The sequence below is a fragment of the Quercus lobata genome, chromosome 2, assembly GCF_001633185.2.
Source record: "Quercus lobata isolate SW786 chromosome 2, ValleyOak3.0 Primary Assembly, whole genome shotgun sequence".
Classification (NCBI taxonomy): domain Eukaryota; kingdom Viridiplantae; phylum Streptophyta; class Magnoliopsida; order Fagales; family Fagaceae; genus Quercus; species Quercus lobata.
Window position 1 is genome coordinate 17354793 of NC_044905.1, and position 26404 is coordinate 17381196.

Here is a 26404-nt window from a genome sequence, read left to right on the forward strand (position 1 = left end):
AGATTGGAAAAATCTTGCCTTCATCATTAGAAAAACAAACCCATTTCAAATGGTAGGATCATTAGTACGGAAAGCCATGAACTGCTGCACAAATTTGCCACGATTAGGTAGTTTTAGAGCTTAGAATAATAAATGATTAAATTCAAGGTTTATTAACAATTTAATCTTTTGAGACAATCAATAATTTATCATATATGGTAGCAGAACATGTAATCTATCTTGAGTGGATAATCCATAATTTATAGACAGGAATTAGAATTATTACATACTATCAAATGATCCAACCGGAATTAGAATTACAGCAATCTATTAAAATGACCATGGCCATTGTACTCTCAATGATGCGAAGTTTACCAGCTTAAAGAAGTTGTGGTGTGATCCAAAGCGGTGGACGAAGAACAGAATAGAGATCCTGCGATACGGGTAAGGGATGTATCTCACCTCCCTTGTAATTGTAGATTCCAGAATCATTGCCACTAATTTGGTCAGAACATTGGCAATAGTCATGAGTGAAGTATATGCAACTAGACCTGCAATCAGTATAGCCAAAATCCCGAACAGAGAAAGTGTAGTTATTTCCCACAAACAAGGACCAATCTCCCAATGAATCCATTTGCTTCCAGGTCTTAGTGTTCATATCAAGCTTATACACTTCAAAAGACCTTGTCTTCATAGATATATTGTTTATAGTCTCAATCACATCAAAGTAACGAAATACCATACAAAGTTCACCTCCCAAGTCCAGAAGATACAGTAGATACCTAGCCTCGTCTGCCACTCCAGGAGGTGATGGTGCAAATTCTATTGCCACTGGGTCAATGCCAGAAAAATCACAAACCAAGAGTTGTCCTGTGAATTTTGCTATGAAAAAATCTCCATTAAAGTATGTGATGTCTGAGAATCCAGTACCAATAGTATTGTCTAGTCTAATTTTGGACCAAACATGGTCACCAGGCTTTGCAAATGCTAACTTTGTATAACATGAATAAATAGCCATAACTATACAATTAGGAGGATTTGACGAAATGACTACCTTGTTCACAGACCAATAATGCATAATAGAATTTTCGTTCTCATTACCCATAAAAGTGGTCTGTGAGGGGAGAGAGATACTGGCTCTTGATAAGGGGTTGAATAGTTGGATTTCCATATTGTCAGTACCAGCAATGACTAACCAACCAAATGGAGAGCCCCAGCAACGTTTTCCTACAATCTCTGGCAAGTCAAACTCGTAAACTTTGTTGCTAGACAAGCTGTAAAAACCACGCGAGTCATTGTTTTCTCTGTCAGCAAGCATCACCCAAGGAAATAAGGATTTGAGGTTGTTGTTCTTAGGAGAAGTGGCGGCATGGTACCATGACCAACAAACTGCTCCAAAGTGAACATAGTCTTCGAGTGAGTGGACTTTGTTTGCAACAAGCCTCAAGAGATCAACTGGAATAGAAGACCAATCTGGGGCCATCCCTGCAATGAAAATTCTGGTTTATGAACGAAATCCGAAAGGGTAATAATTTGATACGAAGGAAATAAGAAGAAATGGGTGACTGCTTTTCATTCTGCTATTAGATGGATTGGATTTGTAGTGTACCAAAATTCCAACTACATGATGACCCCAATCCCAGCCTCCTTTGTTGAACGTTGATTTTTTATTTTTTTATTACAGTTTACAGATGACGTGCACAGAACCAATCATGATATTGTTCCCTCTTTTTTTTTTTTGAGAAGTACAAGTGTAACAGGTACATAATATTCTCGCAAAAATTTTTGAGTGGAGAGTTGTTAGTATCCACATTAATAGAGTTAAAAATTTAATTTTTTAGTTCCATCAAAAGTTATTTTATCTATTTTACCTACATACATGTTGCAGTGGGTTTATTTTAGTTTTTAACACAATAAAATAATATAAACATCACAATAAAATAATATATCAATTACAATAAAATAATATATCCTATACAATAAACAACAATCACAACTGCCACAGTTATCACCGCCGCCGCCGTTGACGAATCTTTTACCGCCACTGCCGCAGATGTTATACCCAACAAAAACAGCAAAAAAATAACACCATTTGCCCAAAACAACATAGCGACAACACCATTTTTCACTACAAAATAACACTACACCCAGAAAAATTAAGCCAAAACAACAAACACCCAGAAGATGAAAAAATTCACTACAAAAGAAGAGAGAGCACTGACCTAAAGTGGATTGGCTAGGACGGCGTGGGCTGAGGCGTGGGCTGGGATGGCGTGGGACGGCAACAGCATGGGTTGGGAGATGAGAGAGATGAGAGCTTGATGAGAGAACTAAGCTTGAGAGTGATGATGAGAGAGCAGATAGAATAAAAGAAATGAAAAAAAATAAAGTAAGTTGCATTATTTTAATTGGAGGTTGAATAATTTTTTTTTTTTAGATGTCTGCTATAGATATGCACTGTAGCAAATCAGCAAAAATTTATAACTTTGCCTCCATTGCTGCAAGGCTTTTTTGGTATATTGGTGGAGTTAAAATAGCATTATAGTTTTTTAGTTCCACTATTGCAAGTGCTCTTATTAATTATAATTTAAACTTTTATTATTGAAATTACCTTTAATTTTTGCTTATCAGTAACAGATAGTAATAACTTAACACTTAGAATTTATTATGAATGTGTGGTAAAAATATTGTATACATATCATTACTCTTCTTTTTTTCTTTCTTTTTTTTCTTTTTTTCATGAAAGTATATTTTTATAAAACTCTTGAAGCGGTGGGGACGTGGGAGAGCTAAAATGTAAGTAAAGAGCAATGCTACATACATAATAGTTTTTACAATAAAATTCATGAGCTGGTAAATTATTATTGATTAATATAAACCTCACTTATATTACTTTATTATTCACCATTAACAATTTGCCAGCTTATATGGTTGTAAAATTTGTTGCGAATTTTATTATGCCTTTAGATTTATTGGTAAGTAAAACTATATTGTTTTGATCATTAATATGTGTGTGTGTGTGGTGGAATCTCATACCTATCTAGCCTTGAATTTAAAATGTTTTAAAACTTAAATTTAAAGGAAAAAATATAATAAAATTATTAAAAATAATTTAGGATTAGTTGACACAAAAATTAAGTCCAAAAAATAAATATGTGAATGAGAATACCATGCGAACAATCCATACCAAAATGATCTTTAGAAAAAATACAATCAAAAGTAAAACTTATGTCCAGTGCTCTGAAAAATTGGTTAAAACACAATCTTGACACATGATCAATTTTGGACATGTCATATTTGCATCCACATGATCAATTTAGACACATGTCGTGTCCATGTCTCCTTCAATGCTCTAACACTAAACACAAGCCAAACCCTTTTTATTAAAGGGTATCAAGGAAAACGTTTCAATCCCCTGAGAAAATCAAAATCCCATAAAAAGAGAAGTCATGCAGTGAGTTTCCATGCCTGTGTGTTTGTTGTGCAGACTAAAATAGTTCAAATGAACTAAATAAAGAAATAAAGAATCTGTCATTACAATTTACCAGCATAAATAATATGGTGGTGAACGTGTGTAGTGGCAATGAATTTTCATCTTGTACCCGTGAGGTCTTTTTTCTTCATCCCTGAGTGTTAACAACATACAAATATTATGCATACAAAATTGCAGAAACGATATATCATTATTATTATTAGGTACTTATTTCTTTCACAACACAATTCAAGCAACGACTTAATTAGGAGTAAAGAGTGCTCTCTCTAAACATATAAGACAAGAAAATTAATTCTACCGTAGATATTTTTATAGACAAAATTAGCTCAGCAATGGAGAGTGAAGGTAATTCCTCCTCCTTACAATCTATTGCGATATCCTTAACTGTGTCCACTTTGATAAGTTAAGAGTCAATCTGATCATGGTACAATGGAACCGAGATTTCTGCAAATACTGAAACCCCAGAAAGAATTCCCAACTCAAATCTTTTCCTTTTGATGGTGGGATCATGAAAGAATATGAAATATAGAAAAAAGAACCTAAAATTATTAGAAACTGTCACCCATTATTCCTACTCTCTCTGCTCCATTTCCATTCTCACAATCAGAATTGTGGAGGGGTCGTACGTCTTTCAATTTATGAGTTTCAGCCGAAACTGGTTTATGAGCATGTTCTTCTCGACATGGAATTTCATTTTGATCAATGTGCCCATTGCCATAAACCTCGGCATGCTTTGCAACAGATGGTCTTGACTCAACCTCCTTATCCCCTGAATCTTCTCTTACAAATTTACAATCCATTGAAACAGGATCCATCTCACTGCAGGAAACCTCCTTTAACTCAGCTGAACACCACTCAGAATCAGCCATATTCACATCTACTGGATCTTCTCTTCCAGCCACAGAATTAAATGCAGCAGAAGATTCTTTCTCATGGCTAGAGAACTCTACTGAAATTGGTGAATGTGACCCAGAATTGGTCGTGTTTATATCCTCTGGCTCTTCTCTTAAATCTTCAATGCTTATTCCAAAATATGAATCAGTTTCACAGCTGGCAACCTCCTTAGAAACAGAACTTGACTCGACATAGACCACCCCCACATCCTGATGATTTTCTTTTAGGGCTACAGGGTTGATTCCAGTAGATGACTCTTCTTCGCAGCTAGAAACCTTTGGGCACGGACTACTATCATCAGACGATACCGCAAAACCATTCATGTGATTTAGAGACTCCACAGTTGTGGAGCATTCAACTTGTTCTTTTAGGCAAGGCTCTGCTGTCACTTGTACCATCTGCTGCTGCTGCTCCACCGAAGGTTCAATAGGTCTAAGACATGATGGACGAGCACTCACCCTGCTCAACAAGAGGAAAAATAGGATCATTTAGAGTATCCGTTACAAGACTAGTGTATTTGATTCACACTCAGGCATAAAAAGGCTAAGACTCCACAAAATTTCAAGCCAAGCATAAACACTGATTAGTTTTTAAACAAAGATGATTCCATCTATAGGGACAATAACATACAAGTTCAAGCATGCATATGTCAGCATATTTGCATGCACTATGCAATTTAAAAAGGTGTCCAGGCTGAAGATGCAAGAAATCAAAAATCAATGAAACCTAACCAAAATTAAACTCTCAAGGCAACTCAAGTCAAGGGCCCCATAATTTGAATCACACCAAGCAACTAAATGGTAAAAAAAAAAAAAAAGGTTTAAAATGTAATGTCAATAAAAAAAGAAGGAAAAGAGGACGGCCATTGACCAATACACACACACACACACATACCTGCAATAGAAAAGCATATATGCTTCCTGAGAAAGTACCTCTTTTAATTCAACACTTGTAACCTGAGAAAGTTGCAAAGAGGTCAGAACAGAAAAAAGTAAATTATTTATGATAGATAAAACATGAGCATTTGCCAATCCATGGCCGTGTGCATGCTGCAGAGGACCCATGTTTCACAAGATGACCTATAGGTTATAGATCCACAAAAACTTTCACAGAAAGGGGACAGTAGCCATCCAATCATTATAGTCCATTGTTTTACTACTTCCAACATAAATATACACTGGACATTCAAGACATGGGATCACTTATGAACTCCTTTAAACCAACAAAAAAAGGGGTACAACTAGTTGCCTTAATAAAACATGAGATATCCATGTAAGATTTCCTTTATTAGTATAAAGGTATCAAGTTCTACAGCAGCTGTCAGTGGCACTGGTACGAACAATTCCAACACTAGCTGTTATTGAACAAGTAATTGGTGGGAACTAAACATGTAATATCAATTTAGGGTTTTTAGGAATAAAAGGGACCGATTCTTACACTGGGAGTAGTGACGCAAATGTGTGTGCAGGAACCATGCATGACACACACACATATGAGAGAGAGAGAGAGAGAGAGAGAGAGATCTACCTTACAATCATCAATTTTATACCAGTTTCCACGGAAATCCTTGGTATAGCAGTTGTAATGCCCATAAAAGGATGCGTTCAACAAATCCAAATGAACAACCACCGCATAAAGCTTGTATACATCTGTACCATCTCCTGGTTCACTCATGTAAGGGCTAAGATTCAAAGTTTCAGGGAAAGTAACTCTCTTATTAAGTTTCCCGAACCTCCCACTCTGTAAAAATTTGCAGATAGATAAACTAGAATTTTGAGAGACATTCTCAAATTCAATCTAGCAAAAAAATTACACAAACTCAAGATGATGCACTATTACTTTTGAAAGTGAAAATCTATGATGTAGCTTAGAATTCACATTTAACATAGTAAGAGTGCATTACAAAACATAAGATAGAACATGTAATAGCTCAGACCTGAAATCTTTTTAAGGCAATTGTAAGAATATTTGGAGCTTTTTTCACAGTAAGACGCTTCCAAGCCTTAACATAGTCATTGCAGCTGCAAACAGCAAAAATATATAGTTTCTAACATGAGATCAAATGCTGACACTGAAAACACATAATTTAGAAGCAAAGCATCAGTAAATTAAACTTAAAAGATCACAACAAACTAAACCACCATATGCAAGTAACTATCCATAAATATAATAGATTGTACAAAAAACCTTGAATCAACAAGACTTTCTTGAATGCAACACAAATTCGTGAGAAATGTAGAGGTAAAAAATATAAATAAAGATGCCAAAAGGCATTTCTTCATACTAGAAGCATAAAAAAATATGGGACCGTAAATTTCCCTCGCTCCCATTCTTTTGTAGCTTGTTCATCAAAATTTTCCAAAACAGCCAAATTAGGCATATCTCAATCATCACCATACCCAAAAATATTCAATCATCCTCTCCATTCACCAATTTAACTATACTTTAATATTTATGATGAGGAACCCCGGAGACTGTGCAGAACATCCTGTCTTTTTACCCTGTTAAACCCTGGACCCATTTAACACACCCACATCACAGGATCAGTCATTGGCTTTGCCCATGGGACGTGGCCTCTAGAAACTGTTTTCACCCTAGGGGATTTGAACCTTAGACTTGGAGGGAGCATACCACCAAGACCAAGGCCTTGACCACTTGAGCCAACCCTAGGTGTTATTTTTTTAAAAAAATATATATTTTTAATAATTTGATAGTTGTGAGGGGATTTGAACTCTAAATATCTCCGTTGGAAATACTAGGAAGTATCAACCAGTTGAGTTACAAAGTTCTTGACCAATCTAACTATACTTTTATAACACATGTAATGCAAATGATGGATTGCAATAAAATAACAAAAATACAAATTTGGATTATCCTCTTTAAAAGGAAGGCCAAAACAACGATTAAAAAAATTATGCTTAAAAACTATTCTACAAGTCTTCTTCTTTCTTTTTTTCTTTTTTGGCTAGGTAAAAAGAAAGAAAATTTACTAAAACACACATATATCACAGCTGACATACAGTATGCAGAATTATAGTTTTTTTTTTTTCTTTTAAAATTTTTTTAATTGAACCTGATGGAAAAATAGAAGCAACCATACCAATCACATTTATACATATTTTCTCCATTAAGGCACTCCTTGGCTGTGAATTGTTCTAGGCATTCCTCCAAAGATGCAGCATCCCCATGAATTTCCACAGTCAAATCCATCATACTTTCATACTGATTTGAAATATTATTGCATTTTGTACATATCACCTGAAAATAATTTTTTTTTTTTTTTTAAAAAACACAAAAATTCAATACCTCAAAAGGAAATCAACAAAAAGGATTATAGAGGAATCAAATGTACAATTAGCAATAGAAAATCTAAAAATCGAAATGTGATTTGAAAAGCACATCAGAATCACAAGGAAAATTCATTAACCTCTATTGTTGCATGACTACAGCTATATTGTAAGCCAGCTCTTAGTGTTTTGAAAGTATTTAAAGAATTTCAACATGCACACACGCACAAATAGAATAACTTAATCAGGTTGTTCCAAGGACTAGATCTGTAGAGATTAAGTGAAAGAATATTTATATGCCATCGGCATGACAGAATAAACCACATACAAATTACTTCTATTGAACAGGGAGCCACCAAAGAAAGTGAGTTAAGTTAGGCCCAAAAACTAGGCACAACTAGAGATCTATCTTTTTGAGATGACGTGGAACCTCAACAAGGCAAGGCCCTTTGGACCCACCCCTGCATAGTAAACCACAGAGACACAACCCACCCACCAGGACCATGTATCAGGTAATCGAAGGGAACTCCTAGTGGGGATCGAACCGAGAATGTCAAGGTCTACAACTCATCCTAAGCTTGCAACCATTAGGCTGCACTCAGACGGGTTAGACACGTCTAGAGATTTTACAAAACGGCTTGTTCAGAAAACCATCGCCTATTTATGTGTAAGTCAAAAAAGGGTAGAGAAAATAAAAAACAAGAAGACTGCCCAAGTGCCCATGTTATCTCTAACACCCACATTAAATGCACAAAGAAGTAACAGGACTCTCATAAACAACAAGTAAAATCATTGTGTTCAGTAATAATAATATGCATAACCTGAGATTGGAGATGACCACCAAATATATGTTGGATAAGGGTTGTCTCTTGAGAGCTAGAATCAACAGCCTTTTCTCCACCGAATTCATCGAGACAGACAGATTGCATTGTATCTATTGCAAACCTACAAGCAAGACAGTGGACTTCACAAAATTGAACTGAACTTTACATAAAATGCCGTTACACTACATTATGTCCTTATTCAATGGAACTGAAGCAATTTGCTAGTTCAAGTAAATAAACTGAATTTGACACAAATAACACAAACCTCATGAACTCATGAGCATCTTCCTGTCTTCCGTAGCCAAGATTACCACCAATATTAGGTAAGCGAGAGAGAATATTTATAGGTGAAAAGGCTTGCAAGCTTTGGCTTGCTCTTTCAACATGTGTTTCAAATTCACATAGGAAGCACCAATCATCACGATTACCTGGAACACAAATCAATAATCATAAGAGTGAGAAATAATTTAAGCACTTAAAACCCCTCCAAAGAGAAAAAAAAAGGGGGGGGGGGCAGGGGAAGGTGATATCTAGCATATGACTTTACATTCTCTCCGATGGCCTTTTTCCAACAAGTAAGCAACAAGTGGCCGTGTGAATGCAAGGCATTGTAGAACCACATTGGCATAGCAACTGCACCAAAAAAAGGAAAAAAATCACCATTCATGAACCCCATATGCATGCATGTATTTTGTGTTCATTTCAAGGGGAGGGGAAAATGTGCACTAGTGTAATATATCCACATGTGTTAAGCATCCACTTGATGGTTTTATACCAAAGCATAATTATGGTATGCACAAACCTGTTCCCACAATTTAGAAGTCCACAAGGAGGGAATCCTGGCTTGTCCCAATTGAAAAAATTCACAAATTCTTCGTATGGAAAAAGAATCTGAAAAGATACAAGTCTTAGTTACGGGTTTCTTATTTAAGTGCCATTTATAGTGCAAAAGGAAAAGTATTTGGTGGGGGGCAAACAATTACTTTTTTTGGCTGCTTGATTGGCTTAGAGATTCCACGACCATGAGCAGGAACCAGTGCAATTCCCGAGCAACTTTTACCCCCAAGCCCAGAAGTTTTGCGTCCAGACCCTGCAGTTGAATTTACCCCAGGTGGTCTCAAATCCTTGCATTTTGTCTTATGTCCAGATTTCCAGTGAGCTTCTTGGCATTTATGCGAGCTGGGAAAAAAAATTAAAATTACCACCTGATAATTATTATGAACCTAACAAGTAACAATTACTAAAAAGCACACACTCACCATTACAGATGAAACTCACTAAAACAGTAAAAAAGTCAAATAAATAATGTAAACAATAACAAAACAAAATTAATGCAGCCAAAAACAAAAACATATGCATGCACTCACCAACCAAATAAGAAATGCATTCAAGAAAAGGAATAATAATAAATACTAATGCCTTGAAAAACATAAAAATGTTGAAACTAGAAGAAGGCAGTGATTAATGCTAGTTTATATAAATATACAAGTATATCACATACCAGTACTAAACTAAAGAGTGGGGGGGGGGACAAGTGAAGGGCATGGGTTCTTACATACAAAAGAGTTATTTCCTCATGCAAAAAATCATCTGCAAGAGGCACAGCTGAGCTTGTTTTTCTCAAAGGAGGTTCTCACATTTACTGCAGTCCACATAAGAGAGAAGCAAAGTCTCCTTTGTTCCAAGAAAAAATATTTGCACCCAATAATAATAACATTACAAAAATGAAGCTTATCTCCAGGTTCTTGTTATTAAATTTTAGATTTAACCTAAGAATCATATAGTCGCATTGTAGAACAAATCTGCCAACAGTACCCAGTAAAATGCCCAAAAAGACAATTTATTTAAATCTTAAATAATGAAAAACTATATTCTCTGGTTCACAGAACCAATCATTAAACTTCAAAACTTAAATGCCATAACAGTCTCATGGAATTGATGTATTGACATGAAGATCATCAGTCCAGAGATTGCGCAAAAATGCTTGCCCAAACACCACCCATAGCTAGAAGCACCAGAACATCCAGTGGCTTGAAGGATAGGTTACCCTACTCATGTTCACCAATGGCTATCCAAGAAAAAAAAAAGAAAAAGAACCACTGTGACAGGGGATCCACTGCTGAATTCTTGCTTTTGAAAAGACAAAAAAAAAGAAAAGAAAAGAAAGGTCTCAAGACAGCAAACAAGAAATTCACCTAGAAAGTCTTGCAAGATCAGATGCAACAGTTTAAGTTGCATCGTAATAGGCAGCATGTGCCACCTTCTTGCTCATCCACGATACACAGCATCAACATTCAATTTTTAGTAAGTTGTTAGTTGTATTTCCTATACAAGAATAATAGTTGTGCAAAGTAAATCCTTAAGCGGATAGGTCTTTCATCCACAGACCAATGCCAAAAACATGAAGCTTCCTATAGCAACTCATACAAGGCAATTACAAATCTGTCCTTTTATGGAGATGGGTGAAACTAGAAAGTTAATAATTTAAGTAAAAATAAAATAAAATTCATTTATTACTCGTTGAAATTAGCAATTGACCAAAAAAAAAAAAAAAAAAAAATTGAAATTGAACTCCCCCAAGTGTTTTTTGAATTTGCCCAAGTTGTTGCTATGATTTTCCTTTTGAGTATATATGTCAAACTTCCATCTTTGGCATGTAATTAGTCCTGGATCCACCAATTTATAAAGTTTTCTTGCAGGCCAGAACTCTGCATAATCTAATCACTTGAATGCAAACCACTATTCAAGCTTCAATCTTTGGCATGTAAATTAATAATCTTTGGCATGTAATAAGTCCTGGATCCACCAATTTATAAACTTTTCTTGCAGACTAGAACTCAACATAAATTCAAGTTGTTGCTAAAACCACTAACTCTTAAAATTATGCTAGAATTAAACTATTTCAGAATACCAATTATACTGAATTCTATCCAATTATAATGCATCAATCCAAAATTACCTATAAAAAAAAAAAAAAAACTTGTCACAACCAAACATCAAAAACAGTCACTTTAATTGAAAAACAAGAGACCCCAGATTAAAAAAAAGCAAGGAATCACAAACAAGTAAGCCAAAGTGATCATCTTTAGAGTTACCAGTAGCGAACGGCCTTGCAACCGGAGCACTTTTTGGTGGCGGGGTTGCGGCAGTGGGCGCAGGCGGTGTCCTCGTTGGGCATTGGAGAGCTGAGATGAAGATGATCAGAGCTAGAGCTAGAGCTAGAGCTTGAGCTGTTGTTGGTGGTGGTGGTGCTGCTATTTTCTACGACTATTGCTGAATCTCTGGGTGGGGTTGATTCAAAATTGGCGTCAACCTCAAAGTACTTGGAAGCGGTGTTCTTGACGAGGTGGAGCAATCCAACAGCGATAATGAAGAGAGTAAACAAGAACTGCAGGAACCAATTCAGGTCCAGTCCCCCTCCACCTCCAGAGACAAGCATCTACGCCTTTCTCCCCAACTTCTTCTTCTTCTTATTAGGGTTTCTCATTCATCACAACCAAATCCCTCTTATTATTAATAATAATAATTCTAATTAGGGTTTATCAGAGATCCAATCCAAAAGCCCAATAATAATAATAACAATAGTAAAGAGCTTGGAATTGTATATTTATTGGTAAGGGAGGCTTACCTTATTCGAGAAGTACTCGTATTTTGGAACAACAACGCAACCAAACAAACACAATTGAGGTTTTTTTTTTTTTTTTTTTTTTGGGTTTTGGGTTTCTTACCTGGAAAGGAATTTGTTTAGTTTTAGAATTTTTTTTTTTTTTTTAGTTTTTAGTGAAGTACTAGCCAGGAGTACTATTGGTTTGGTTTTGTGGGTAATGAAGGCGGTGGTGTGATTGGGTCACGTGTCGTGACAGAAGTTGGAAATCACGGCCAATGAGAAGCTTTGGGACATTGAAGCCTTGTTTGGGTCCACGTGAAACTCAAATAGAAGCATCATCATTGCTTATCATTTGGGATTTTTCTTCGTTCTTGCTTCTTGTTGGAAGTTACAACTTTTAGGCTGTGTTTGGATGGGTGGAATATAGGGAGGATGGAAAATATAAGAGGGAAAATGGGGTGGAAAACTCAGTTTTCCACTGTTTGGGAATGGGAAGAAAATAGGGGGAGTGGAAAACTAGGGAGAAAATTTTCTCCCTGGGCCCACAAATTTTTTTCCTCCCAAATTGGGAGGAAAAGCAAGGGGGGAAAACTGCACTAAGGCAGTTTTACGGTAATGCCCTCCCTTCCTTTCTTCCTTTTTTTTTTTTTTTTTTTGACCTGAAACGTTCTTCATTTTTTTTTTTTTTTTGGACCTGAAACGTTCTCCTTCTTTTTTTTTTTTTTTTTTTTTTTTTTTTTTTTTTTTGTGACCTGAAACGTTCTTCCCTTTTTTTTTTTTTTTTTTTTGTGACCTAAAACGTTCTCTTTTTTTTTTTTTTTCTTTTTACTTTTTTCACGTGACCTGAACATTTTTTTTTTCAATGTGACCTGAACATTTTTTTTTTTCAAATATGACCTGATCTAATTTTTACATTATAATAAGAAAAATAATAATATAAATTTATATATGTGATGTGATAAATTTAATATTATGTAATAAGTATAAATAAATTTATTTCTTACATATTATACAACAAGGGTATAATAGTCAATTTATATAAATTACATTTTTCATCCTTCCCTTTTTCTCTCCAACCAAACAAAAGAGTTTTCCACCCTCCCACTTTTCCACCCCTCCAACCAAACATACAAGAGGGAAAACTAAATATTTTCCATCCTCCCACTTTTCTATCCTCCCACAATTTTCCATCCTCCCACTTTTCCACTCCTCCATCCAAACGGACCCTTAATCACCAAACATTTGATTTTGGGGGGTTTTCCATTTTTCTCTTTATAATAACTTGTGGGTAACCTATTTTAAGGGAACAAAAAAAAAAAAAAAAAACTTGTTTAATTGATATTAATAAATAAAAAAATTTATAAAAGAATTTGTAAAATAAATTAAACAAAATTTAATTATATTTTATATAGAGAATATTAAACACAATTTATTTGAAATTTGTTTATTGTGATATATCTTTAATCCAATAAAACTCATGATAAATGGATTTTTAATGGTTTTAACTCACATATAAAGTTGTTTCTCCAAAAAAAAAAAAAAAAACCCACATGTAAAGTTTTAATATTAAAATAATAACATATACAAGGTCAAAACTTATATAGTTTAGAATGTTGGTACAAGAGAAAGTCTTAAAAAAGAAATGTTTAAAGCTAAAATAATCATATGAATGTGGGATTTTGTTTTTCTAGATCCCTTCCAAAATGTGCATAGTACATTACCAACTAAAGAAGTAATGAAGTGCGAGGAGGGGATTTCACTCAGACACAGTGGAGCTTATTCTTAGCTGCATCTCTACTACCTTGGCAGCATTGCTTTTTAATGGGGATCAGATTGGGGAAATTTGTCCTTCCTGTGGCTTAAGACAAAGTGATCCAATCTTGCCATATATATTCATCCTTTGTATGGAGTATTTGAGTACCTTAATTAATTTGAAGTGCGAGGAGGGGAGTTGGAAGAAGATTAAGGCTTCTCGCAGTGGCCCTGGTTTCTCCCATATTTTTTTTGTTGATGACCTCTTATTGTTTGCCAAGACTAATGGAAGAAATGTAGAGGCTGTAGTGGAGGTTTTGGATGTTTTTTGCAAGCTTTCAAGTCTAAAAATCAGCAAGGAGAAGTCCAAAATATTCTTCTCACCTAATGTAACCATGGAGGATAAGTTGGATATTGTGAACCTTACCGGGATTAGTGAAACCCATTTCCTTGGAAAATATCTTGGTTTTCCCTTAATCCACAAGGGAAGGAAACGTAATGAATTTCATTTTGTTGTGGAAAGAGTTCAAGCAAAGTTGGATGGCTAGAAATCCAAATGCCTTTCGCTAGCAGGGAGGCTTGTGCCCATTAAGGTAGCGGTGACTGCCATACCCGAGTATACTATGCAATGCCATAAACTTCCTGCCAAGGTATGTGAGGAGGTGAATAAATTGGTAAGAAACTTTCTTTGGGGCTCTACTGTGGACAAGAATAAAATGCATCTTGTTGGGTGGCATAAGGTCACAAATCCAACTAATATGGGAGGGCTTGGGAATTTTGACATGCAAGTAAGGAATGCAGCTTTTTTGCCAAAGCTTTGTTGGCAGATTGCCTCTAGCCATGATATGCCATGGGCTCAAATGCTCATTTGTAAATATCTCACCCTGCTTCGTCTGAGGGGTCATTCTAGGAACCAAACTACCTCTCGAATATGGAAAGCTTGCAAGGTGGGAGGGGTTATCTTTAACAAGGGTCTTAGATGGTCTATTGCCAACGGTGAAAGTGTAAGCACTTGGGCTAATTTTTGTCTCCCTTTAGGACCTCTTAGGCAGCAAATTGAAGGCCCTTTGAATGCGGGGAAAGATAGGATCTCAACCAAGAGCCTAATGAACAGTGCGGAGTGTATCTCTTTCGCCCTCCCTGACAAAATCCTTCAAGAAATTAGAGGCATCCCCATTGTAGCAAATCCTTCCCATGAAGACTTGCTAATTTGGGCCTTTTCTCATGATGGCTCATTTTCCCTTAATTTTGCTTATCTCATAGCTAAAGGGTTTAATCTTTTGAACCTTAATACTAGCACCCATCAATGGGTGTGGAAAGCCCATACATCCCCTAGAATCAAATTTTTTATTTGGCCATGCACTCATCATAGCGTGCCTACAAAGGAAGTGCTTGGTTCAAGAGGGTTAAACCTTGACCCGATGTGTGAGTTATGTTATGAAGGGGCGGAATCTATCATTCATACTCTTAGAGACTGTAAGGTGGCTAGAGCGGTATGGAGAGACCTGGGTTTTGAGGAGAACAACTGGGGTTTTTTTGGTTTGAATTTGGTAGAGTGGCTAAAGAAGTTTTGTGGGACTTCCACTAGCTACCTGAGACCCCATGTGCCATGGAAAATTCTGTTTCCTCAAGCAATTTGGGTCATTTGGCTGCAGAGAAATAAGACTTTATTTCAGACAGGTAGAGTTGTGGAAGGTATGAGTTCGCTATGCCTTAAGAAAGGTGTGGAATACTATGCTATTGTCCCCAATGAACCTAACAAGCCGGGTAAAGTGTAGATCCAAGTGAAATGGAATAAACCTCCTACCGGTTGGGTAAAACTAAACACTGATGGGACTATGTATGGAAATCCGGTTAAGGTAGGTGGTGGTGGTATTTTGAGAAGCAGTAGTGGAGACTGGATAGGCGGATTTGTGAGGAAAATGGGCAGCACGTCGAGCACGGTGGCAGAACTTTGGGCTGTAAAGGACGGGCTCACCATGGCAAAGCAAATGGGGATTGAAAATATCTGTTGTAAGGACTCGATTTGTAACGACCCAAAACGATACTGGGTTCGCAAGTAAATAGGCCCAAACAATATAATTTGTAGAGCGTGGGTGTTAAGAACTAGATTAACTTTTGTGTAATGAAAAGATTCACCCTCACGTATATTGAAGGCTCAGAGCTGGTACAACGATCGTTTTGTTTTGGTAATCGATACAGTTCTTTTGCTTTTGTACGTTCTTCTTCTTCAGTCTATGCTTTCTTTCTTTCTTTTTTGTTCTGATCCTTTCCTTGCATGTTCTTCTTTCAGTTTATATACCACTCTTTGCGTTCCATCCTTACCACACACGTGTAGGTTGGGTTCGAGGGATTTCTTTCTGTCCCATCTAGCAGCTCCTGGAACTTCCTATGGGCAGCTGTAAGACTACCTCCTTACTGTTCAGGTATCACCTCCACATTAATGCGGCCAGAGAGTTGGTTGAGATGTAATTAATGTGGAGGCAGCTGTAGTTATAGATATTTGTTTGCCTTTTCTTTCTTCCCCTTGGTCTGTTATCCTATCTTCAGTGGTGACATAATTCCGAGGTCCGGTTGTAACAAGACCGTGTCCTGATCGTCCTCGGACGCATACTGCCGAGGAGTATGGCGTCCTCGGACGAATACAGAACTCTACTTTCGTGATATTGACTACCACCCTCCCTCGGTAATTACCCTTATGACCTGACTTGGCCTCCTCGGAAGGATATGCATCCTTGGATGGGCCATAGGCTCCACGATCCTGACCTTAATGGGCCTGTTGTTTGACTGGTCCCCACAATAGCCCCTCAAAATCCTACTTTTCGACTCCTCGGGAGAGAAGGTGGATTTTGACGTCATAAGCCCGTACCTATGCGTGTTTTGGGGCACGCCCCTGACGCTTCAACATCCCGATTTTGGCAGCATTAAATTTTGGCAACGCCCTTGTCTCCCACGTTCGACGGTGTGATTTAAATCAAACGGCAGAGGGCCTCCCTTGTTTTGTGAGCGGGAACTTTACCGCTCACAATCCTCTTATGACTATAAAGGCATTCTCAAATTAACCCTGTACTTTACCTTCGATGATTACGTGGTTCTAGAGTTCATACACTGAACCTGCCTTTCTCTATTTTCGTTATTTTCCTGGCGACTACAAATAATCGTACTTTGTCCAAGGTCCTTCCTTTGAACCTGTAAGTCTTCTCGAAGTTTTTACCACTTTTATTTCAAACCCAACAGTCTTTTTTGCTAAGTTTTTTAGAAAAATGGGGAAACAAAAGAATCCATTTCGATGTCTCGTTGAATCCGAGGAAGGTATTAGAAACTTTCGCTCTAAGTATAAAATCCCCTTAACGGTAGGGATGAGGTACGCAGCCCAAGGGGAGTGGGCTGATGCCAGACAAACTGGGGAAGTAGTTATTCCCATGATTGCCTTTATAGAGGGCGGGATGACTATCCCCATGGGTAGTACCATTAGGAGTTACCTCAACTTCTTTAGGCTATCCCTCACCTAGTGTGCTCCAAACATGTTTAGGGTCCTGGGAAGTATAGATGCTTTGAATAAGAGAATGGACCTAAAGTTAACCCATCATGATGTGAATTGGGTGTACAACCTCCATCACTTAACCGGTCAGGGGTATTATCTCAAGTCGAGATATCCTGAGGTAAGACTGATTCAGTGCCTTCCCACTTCAAACAAGAACCTAAAGGAGGATTTCCTTATTCTCTCTAGGGAATGGCACGATGATCTGCCTTGCCTGACGGTAAAGGGAACACCAGGTGGGTGCGTAGTCATAGATCTATAATATTTAGTTCGTGAGCACATTTCGTTTACTTTTTCTTTTTAATTATTTTTGTCTCCAACAATTTTCACTCTCAACTCAACGGTTTTGTAGATAGACGCTACACAAAGCCCAACTTTAAGTTAGTTAATAAGGCGAACTTGGATAAGTTACTGAAAGCCGAAATATACGTGAACGAGGCTGATGGTCAGCTCCAGGCAGCACATTTAATTCTTGGCTATACCCCCCTTTCTTTTGCTTTTCAGGCGCCGAAGTGCGTGATTAGAGCCTGCGATCCTTGACTTCATCGTATAAGTGTTGCCTACGAAGGGTTCATTGTTCCAGAGGGTATTCCACTTCCCCAGTACACACCTTGCACAGAGCCTCTTTTCGTAGCCAGCGTCTCGGCAGGAACTTCTTCATCCCTACCTACCCTTAGGGAAAAGGAAATAAAAGGGAGAAAGGAAAAGGGGAAAAGCGAGGAAAAGGTTGTAGCAGTATCTGAGCCCTCGGACGATTTCAGAATTTTTGATCAACCCACAAACCCCGAGGAAGATCCTGACGAGATGGGGATACAAAGAAAACCCTAGAAAAGCTTGCTGGAGCTGATGGAAGGTCAGCTGGGAAAGAGTGCGCCTGCAAAATCAATACCATCCCAGGCTTCATCTCATTCAGCTAGGTCTCCTCCTCCTGCTCCTCGTCAACCTCCTCGGCCATCACCACAACCAGCGCTTCCTAATGCTGCCGAGCAGAAAAGGCGCAGGGAACAGAAGGGCAAGGAGGTGGCAGACACGAGCAAGTCTCGTCCAACTCGAGAGGAGGATGCCCAATGAGCTGCAAAGCAGTAGAAAACCAAGCACCAAACCGCGCGGGGCCAAGAGAAATCTGATTCCCAACATCCTGAACCACAAGCATGGTTGCCAGCACCTATGCACGATGGGGAGCCCCTGCGAGATGATGCATCTATAAGGGACTTTAACGGAGGCATAGGGTGTCACATAGCCTCAGCCATAGAGGAAGCCTTATTGCTCTCAAAAGATATGGCCGAAATAAAGAACATGAGGAAGAATGAACTTGTCCTCGACAACAAACGATATTTGGGCATGGTAAGGAGCTAACTTTTATCTTTCTCATTCTGTGACTTTTACTCACCAATATGCACTTTTAATTGACTATAGTGTTAACCTTTTTCCTACAGATCATCCAAAATACTTTCAAGCTAGATGAGATGCTCAACGCCTGTTTCGATCAGCTAGATGATGAAAGAAAAAGACGGACAACGGTTGTACAGACCTTGTCCAAATTTAAACAGGACTTGGCCGATGCAAATAAAAAGTTACAGGCCGAAGAGCAAGCTCGCAAGAGCGCCGAGTCGGCATTAGAAGGCTACCAAAAACAGGCCGAGAACCAAGGGAAACTTCTGTGTGAGGCTATGCCGAGCTAAAGAAGACTCAAGAGCAAGTCCTAGTTCTTAGGAAGCACCTGGCGGAAACTCAAAAGCTAAGGGAGCGAGCTGAAAAGTCCAAGGAGCAAGCCGAGAAAGCAAAAATCGATGCCGAACAGGAAATGACCGAAGCTGAGCAGAGAGGCTACGAGGTTGGTATAGCTGAAACTGAGAAGGCTTTAAGAGCCGAGGTTCCAGAGGTATGCCGTATCTACTGCGCAAGAACTTGGAGCGAGTCTCTTAACCGCGTTGGGGTTGAAGCCTCATCTGAGTTACGTAAGTCAGAGAACGTATTCTATCCCGAGGCGATCCGCCCCTTAGTTCTTCTACCCCGTCAGGCTGATGTTCCCTCTTCAGTTATTAACCTCAACGAGGAGGTTTCGCCTCACAGTTTTCCTCCCTGTGGCCAGTCGGAATTAGCTTAAGGGGGACTTGCCCCTCCAGGAGCTTCCCCAGACAAGACCACCACCGCTTCGGAAGCAGAGACGGCCTCCCAAGATTTTCAACAGGATTTGGACTCCACAGTTCTACCAATTGGGGGCGTTACCAAAGCCAAAGAGGGAATCACCACTTCAGAGGCAGACATACCCACCAGCCAGAACCCAAAGATCCAATTGAAGTTGAAAAAGTAGAACTTGTTTTGTAGCTTAACTAGACATTTAGTAGGGGATTTCCTTGCTCATTTTCTTATCGCTTTTACTACTTTATGTTATTTTTGTACTCGTTCACTGTGTTATTGTAATTTGGATAGGTTCATGTCAACTACCTTTTGCTTGTATGGGGCAATTTTACTCACACATATCGTCAATCGATAATCAGTAATAGGCAATAAGCGTTAATACAACAGGGTCTTAGGGAGACGTTTTTGATATGCACGTATTCTTTCCAATCAATTGCAATTCTTTACGAAAGTTCATAAACTAAATAAAATCATGCCTTCAGTACCTTGATTGTATGCCAACTTACGTCGAAAGATCTCTCTTTGATTCCCTAATGAGTGTTACAGGGCGTTATTTCCCGTTAAGTTTGTGATTAGAAGATCTATCATAACTCAGTTACTGTTCAACACTTCAATACACATCATAGAACATTAATTTCTATCAAGTTTGCGGTCCGAGGACCTGACACAACTTAGTTTCTGTTTAACATTGCAATATACATCATAGGACGTTACTTTCCACCAAGTTTGCGATCCGAGAACCTAACATAACTTAGTTTCTGTTTAACATTTCAATATATATCATAGGACATTAATTTCCACCAAGTTTACGATCCGAGGACCTGGCATAACTTTGTTTCTGTTTAACATTTCAATATACATCATAGGACGTTAATTTCCACCAAGTTTGCGATTCGAGGACTTGGCATAACTTAGTTTCTATTTAACATTTCAATATACATCATAAGACGTTAATTTCCACCAAGTTTGCGATCTGAGGACCTGGCATAACTTAGTTTCTGTTTAACATTTCAATATACATTATAGGACGTTAATTTCCACCAAGTTTGCGATCATAGGACGTTAATTTCCACCAAGTTTGCGATCCGAGGACCTGACATAACTTAGTTTCTGTTTAACATTTCAATATACATCATAGGACGTTAATTTCCACCAAGTTTGCGATCCGAGGACCTGACATAACTTAGTTTCTGTTTAACATTTCAATATATATCATAGGATGCAGGAGCACAGGATGTATGGTTGACGTAAATTAAAAGAGATATTTGAATTGAAATACTTTTATTAATAATAATACCTCTTGAGATTATTTACATTCCAAGGATGAAATACAGCTATTTCATCTAGGTCTTCCAGATAATAGGCTCCTATTCCTGCTACAGAAGTGATTCGATATGGCCCTTCCCAATTAGGTCCCAGTTTTTCCCAATTTGGATTCTTGGTGGCCCCCAGAACTTTCCTCAGCACCAGATCTCCTACGGCTAATGGCCTCATCCTCACATTGCTATCATAGCCATGCTTGAGTTTATGTTGGTAGTAAGCTAGTTGAACCATCGCGCTCTCTCTTCGTTCTTCAATCAGGTCCAAACTTTTCTCCAACATCGCATCATTACTATCCGAAGAGAATGTACTGGTCCTTAACGTTGGGAATCCAGTTTCCAGGGGAATGATGGCCTCAGCCCCATAGGTCATGGAAAAGGGAGTTTCCCCCGTTGAACGTCGGGGTGTTGTTCGATACGTCCAAAGCACATGTGGCAATTCTTCCACCCACTTTCCTTTCGCGTCATCCAGTCTCTTCTTAAACCCATTGACTATTACTTTGTTAACAGTTTCAGCCTGCCCATTGCCTAGTGGATAAGCCGGAGTGGAATATCTGTTTCTTATACCCAGTTCTGAACAATATTCCCTAAAGGCATTGCTATCAAATTGGAGTCCATTATCTGAGATAAGAGTGCGGGGAATTCCAAATCGCGTAACAATGTTCCTCCAAACAAACTTCTTCACATTTACGTCTTTGATGTTCGCCAAAGGCTCAGCTTTAACCCATTTAGTGAAGTAGTCTATGCCGACCAGTAGGTACTTCTTATTTCCTATGGCTTTGGGAAAAGGGCCAACAATGTCCAGTCCCCATTGGGCAAAAGGCCAAGGGCTAGAGAGAAGGTTAAGAACTCCCCCCAGTTGATGGATATTTGGAGCATATCTTTGACACTGATCGCATTTCTCAACGTACTCCTGCACTTCCTTCCGCATATTTGGCCACCAATATCCTTGTGTGATGGCTCGACATAATAGAGACCTTCCTCCTGTATGGCTTCCACAAATGCCCTCATGCAATTCTTCCAAGATTCTCTCTGCTGTCTCAGGAGGCACACAGAAAAGGTATGGCCCAGAGAAGGAAAGTTTGTATAACCTTTTATCTTCAGATAACCGGTACCGAGGAGCTTTCCTTCATATTTTCTCAGCTTCCACCTTATCTTCGGGCAATATGTCACTTTCAAGAAATTTTAATATGGGATCCATCCAGTTTGGCGACAGACTGGTTTGATTGATTTGGCAAACCTCTTTTTCTGGTGAGGTGGGGGTACACAGGTCTTCAACGATAATCACCTGAGGAAAATTTCGTACTGAGGAGGTGGCAAGGGTTGCCTAGGAATCAGCGTGTGTATTTTTACCTCGAGGAATATGCAATAAGTCGAAGGACTCAAACTTCGCCTGCAGACGCTTAACCCGGTCCAGATACCCTTGCATCCTTGGGTCTCGGGCCTCCAGCTCTCCTCTCACCTGGCCGACCACTAATCTCGAGTCTGAGAATAATTTCACAGCATTTCCACCCATTTTTCGGACCATACTCATTCCCATTATCAAAGTTTCGTATTCTGATTCGTTGTTAGTAGCCGAGAACCCTAATCTCAACGACTTCTCAATGATGACCTCCTCGGGGGATATCAACACCAATCCCAATCCTGCTCCCCATTGGTTTGCGGCCCCATCCACGTACACCCTCCAAAAGGACCCACCTTAAGCGGATATTAGGCCAACCAATTTTTCATCCATGTCACTTTGATTCACATTAACTTTTTCTGGGCATTCGGCGAACTCAGCCACCAGATCGGCAAGGACTTGACCTTTCACAGAGGTGTGAGGCATGTATTTGATATCGAAAGCACCCAGAATTGTGCCCCACTTAGCAATTCTTTCGGTGTAGTCAGCACTTCTGAGTATGGACTTAAGAGGTAGTTGGGTCAAGATAACCACGGTATGGGTCTGAAAGTAGTGCGGAAGTTTGCGTGTTGCATGGACCACCGCCAATATGGCCTTTTCTAATGACAAATATCTCACCTCAGCCTCATGGAGGGATTTACTTACATAATAAACTGGCCTTTGGACGCCATTGTCTTCTCGTATCAAGACAAAACTAACTACATAAGGGGCAACCGCCAGATAAGCAAACAACACCTCATCCACCTCAGTGCTAGACATGATAGGTGGTCTGGACAGGTATTCCTTCAACTGCTAGAACGCTACAGCACACTCCGCGGTCCATTCAAATCCTTGCCACTTATGCAATAGGCGGAAAAAAGGACGACACCTCTCAGCCGACCTGGAGATGAACCGATTCAACGCAGCAGTCATCCCAGTTAGTTTCTGCACTTCTTTTGGATTTCGAGGTGCTTGCAAATCGTTAATGGCCCTAATCTGGTATGGGTTCACCTCAATTCCTCTATGGGTCACCATGTACCCCAAGAACTTCCCGGAACCTACACCAAAGGAGCACTTTGAAGCATTCAAGCGTAACTTATGTTTTCTCAGTATCCTGAAGATACTCGTGAGGTCCTCCACGTGTTCGGACACCACTTTACTTTTCACAACCATATCATCGATATAAACTTCAATACTTCTACCCAGTTGCGGTTCAAACATTTTCGTCATCATGCGTTGGTTGGTAGATCCAGCGTTTTTCAAGCCGAAGGGCATCACCTTGTAATGGTAGTTCCTAATCGGGGTTACAAAGGCAGTCTTTTCCTGATCGTCGGCGGCCAGCGGTATTTGGTGATACCCTTGGAAGGCATCTAAGAAACTCATCCTAGAGTGACCCACGGTCGCATCCACCAACTGGTCGATCTTCGGCATGGGAAATTGATCCTTGGGGCAAGCCTTATTGAGATCCGAAGTCCACGCACACCCGCCATTTTTTAGTCTTCTTTTTTACTACCACCGTATAGGCCAACCACTAAGGATAAAAAACTTCCTTGATAGCCCCAGCTTGTTTGAGCTTGGCAACTTCGCTTCTAACCGCCTCAGCGTGTTCCTTCGATGGTCGTCGAGGAGGTTGCCTCCTGGGCACAACGGCGGGGTTCACGTTGAGTCGATGACAAATGAAATTCGGGTCCACCCCTGGGGCTTCATACGGGTTCCATGCGAAAACGTCCACATTGGCTTGGAGGAATTCCAGCAACCTCGCCTTCTCTTGCAAAGGCAATTTAGCCCCAACTTGGAAGAATTTTTCCGGATCGCCAGCAACAACTACTTTCTCCAGATCTTCGCACTCTACCCCATCGACTGGTACGTCCAAGCCTGATACTGGGGACTTTAATTGCTATAACTCGTTGTCGGCCGTAGCTGAGGTTTCTGCCTCTAGCCGATGCTATATAGCCACTACTAGGCATTGCCGAGCAGCCGCCTGACTCCTTACTATTTCCAACACTTGGTCTCCGGATGGGTACTTCACCTTCTGATGCAGAGTAGACGAGACCGCTTTAAGGGTGTGAAGCCAAGGTCTGCCCATAATAGTCGTGTACGGAGAAAAAACATCTATGACAATAAAGTCCACCTCCACCACATCCGTACTTGCTTGCACAGGCAGCTTGATCAGTCCTTTGGGAGTGACCATCCTTCCCTCAAAACTTACTAAAGGAGAGTTGTAGTTTGTTAAGTCCTCTGGCTTCAAACCTAACCCTTTGTACAAGTCTGGATACATTACATCCACAGTACTACCCTGATCAACCATCACTCTTCTGACATCGTACCCGCCAATTCTCAACGTTACCACCAAAGCATCCTCATGGGGCTATATGGTCCCAACCATATCCTCATCTGAAAAGCCTAGAATTAGGGGGACACGCACCTTGGCTCTCTTCAATGCTTGGGAATGATCCTCGGCCGGGGATCGGGACACCGATAATACTCTGGAAGGGCAAGATCCAGTCCTTCCCGGGGCCGCAAAGATAACGTTAATCGTACCCAGAGGGAGTCTTGATGAAGCGTCCCCACGCACCTCTGAACCTGCTTGGCTCGCCCTTCCACTGGAGTGATGCAAGAGTTGTTTTAATTTCCCTTCACGGACCAATTGTTCTAAGTGATCCCATAAATTCCTGCAATTATCCGTCGTGTGCCCATGATCCTGATGATAGTGGCAGTATAAGTTCAGGTTACGTTTCCTAGGCTCTCCCGCCATCTTGTTCGGCCATTTGAAGAATGACTCGTTCTTTATCTTTTCCAAAACTTGCTGCACTAGCTCTCGAAATATTGCATTAACCACTTGGGGATTCCGCCGAACCCGACTGCCTAACAAAATCCCTCCGGGGTCGGCTGCTATTATAACGGTCCGACTTGAAATCCCTCATCTCCTGAGGGATCACCTTGGCCTTTCCTTTTCCCTAAAGTTGATCTTCCTCTACCCTTCTGTACTTATCTATTCTGTCCATCAGTTGGCGTACACTGGTGACAGGTTTACCCGTCAGGGATTTCCTCAAATCGTGATCAGCTGGGAGACCAGTTTTGAAAGTGGTTATAGCCGCAGCATCGTTCTTTCCCTCTATTTCATTAAACATTTCTCAGTACCTATCCGAGTAATTTTTTAGAGTCTTGCCCTCTCGCATAGACAGAGTCAGCAAAGATCCCAAAGGCCGAGGAGTCCTGTTGCATGTAATAAAGCGAGCACCAAAAGCCCGAGTTAGTGTTTTGAAAGATCCAACAGAATTGACCCTTAAGCCGTTGAACCACCTTATCACCGTCGGACCCAAACTCGATGGAAAAACTTTGCACATCAAAGCCTCGTCCCTGGAGTAGATAGCCATCTTCTGGCTGAAATAGCTTACATGTTCCATCGGATCTGAATGGCCATCATACAGAGAGAACGTAGGCTGATGGAATCGCCGAGGATGAATCGCATCGTCTATATTTCTTGTAAAGGGCGACTTGGAAATTTGACTCAAGACTTTGTTCATGGCATCATTTCCTAAGCCCCTGCTAGGTGGACTTCTACGCTTACGTCGATGGCGGTGCTCCTCTTCATAGGAGAAAGTTTCGCTTGGCGGAGTTCTCGATCTTCGCCTACAACTAGCTCCATCCGACTCCTCAGATGATGGTTCGGAGCAAGGTGGGGAGTGCTCTCGCTGTGCATGGTGCAACTCTCTCTTCAAATCTGCAATCTCACGTTGCAGATTCCCATCATACTTCACGTGGGAGACGTGACTCTTCCCATGAGAGTGGCTTCTGGTGGTATGAGTTGTACGTACACTCCCCTCATGGCCTTCTCTCCGTTCGGGACTCCTTCGGGGATCACCATGTTGGGAGCCCCTTGACTCTGCCTGGTGCAGGTTGGCATCCTCCTGATGCGGTCCCGCCGCGTGGTGATGTGGACCCACTTCCTCCATCAGAAACGTTGCACCGGAAGTCCTTTAAGTTAACACAAGCTCTTCCTACAAACAGCGCCAATTGTAAGGATTCGATTTGTAACGGCCCAAAACGATATTGGGTTCGCACGTAAATAGGCCCAAATAATATAATTTGTAGAACGTGGGTGTTAAGAACTAGATTAACTTTTATGTAATGAAAAGATTCACCCTCACGTATATTGAAAGCTCAGAGTTGGCATAATGATCG

At 39.8% G+C, this 26404-nt stretch overlaps 2 protein-coding genes across 4 annotated transcripts; both read right to left on the minus strand.

Moving 5' to 3' along the window:
• Nucleotides 1-203: 203 nt before the first annotated feature.
• On the minus strand, nucleotides 204-1624 carry LOC115977753 (putative F-box protein At5g60060). The gene has a single exon (XM_031099771.1). It carries the CDS (start codon nucleotides 1460-1462, stop codon nucleotides 359-361), a length of 1104 nt encoding a protein of 367 aa, XP_030955631.1. The 5' UTR covers nucleotides 1463-1624; the 3' UTR covers nucleotides 204-358.
• A 2123-nt stretch (nucleotides 1625-3747) lies between these two features.
• On the minus strand, nucleotides 3748-12201 carry LOC115974780 (ubiquitin carboxyl-terminal hydrolase 18-like). Of its 3 annotated transcripts, XM_031095296.1 has the most exons (12): nucleotides 12106-12201; nucleotides 11573-11983; nucleotides 9461-9656; nucleotides 9280-9368; nucleotides 9025-9110; nucleotides 8743-8905; nucleotides 8475-8598; nucleotides 7467-7624; nucleotides 6303-6387; nucleotides 5894-6163; nucleotides 5261-5322; nucleotides 3748-4825 (listed from the first exon to the last, which is right to left on the minus strand). In XM_031095296.1, exons 2-12 carry the CDS (start codon nucleotides 11914-11916, stop codon nucleotides 4021-4023), a joined length of 2382 nt encoding a protein of 793 aa, XP_030951156.1. In that variant the 5' UTR covers nucleotides 11917-11983; nucleotides 12106-12201; the 3' UTR covers nucleotides 3748-4020. The 3 variants fall into 3 exon arrangements, with proteins under 3 accessions (XP_030951156.1, XP_030951155.1, XP_030951157.1); XM_031095295.1 differs by having other exon boundaries at nucleotides 11573-12181; XM_031095297.1 differs by having other exon boundaries at nucleotides 5894-6106; nucleotides 11573-12180.
• Between the last annotated feature and the right edge of the window lie 14203 nt (nucleotides 12202-26404).

Bases quoted from the DNA above. Each gene is read 5' to 3' on its own strand.
- LOC115977753 (XM_031099771.1), bottom strand. From the start codon at position 1,462: ATGGCCCCAGATTGGTCTTCTATTCCAGTTGATCTCTTGAGGCTTGTT.
- LOC115974780 (XM_031095296.1), bottom strand. From the start codon at position 11,916: ATGCTTGTCTCTGGAGGTGGAGGGGGACTGGACCTGAATTGGTTCCTG. The intron at 9,369-9,460 runs GTAATTGTTTGC...GTATCTTTTCAG, and splicing joins CAATCAAGCAGCCAAAAAAA to ATTCTTTTTCCATACGAAGA. The intron at 4,826-5,260 runs GTATGTGTGTGT...CTTGTTGAGCAG, and splicing joins TATATGCTTTTCTATTGCAG to GGTGAGTGCTCGTCCATCAT.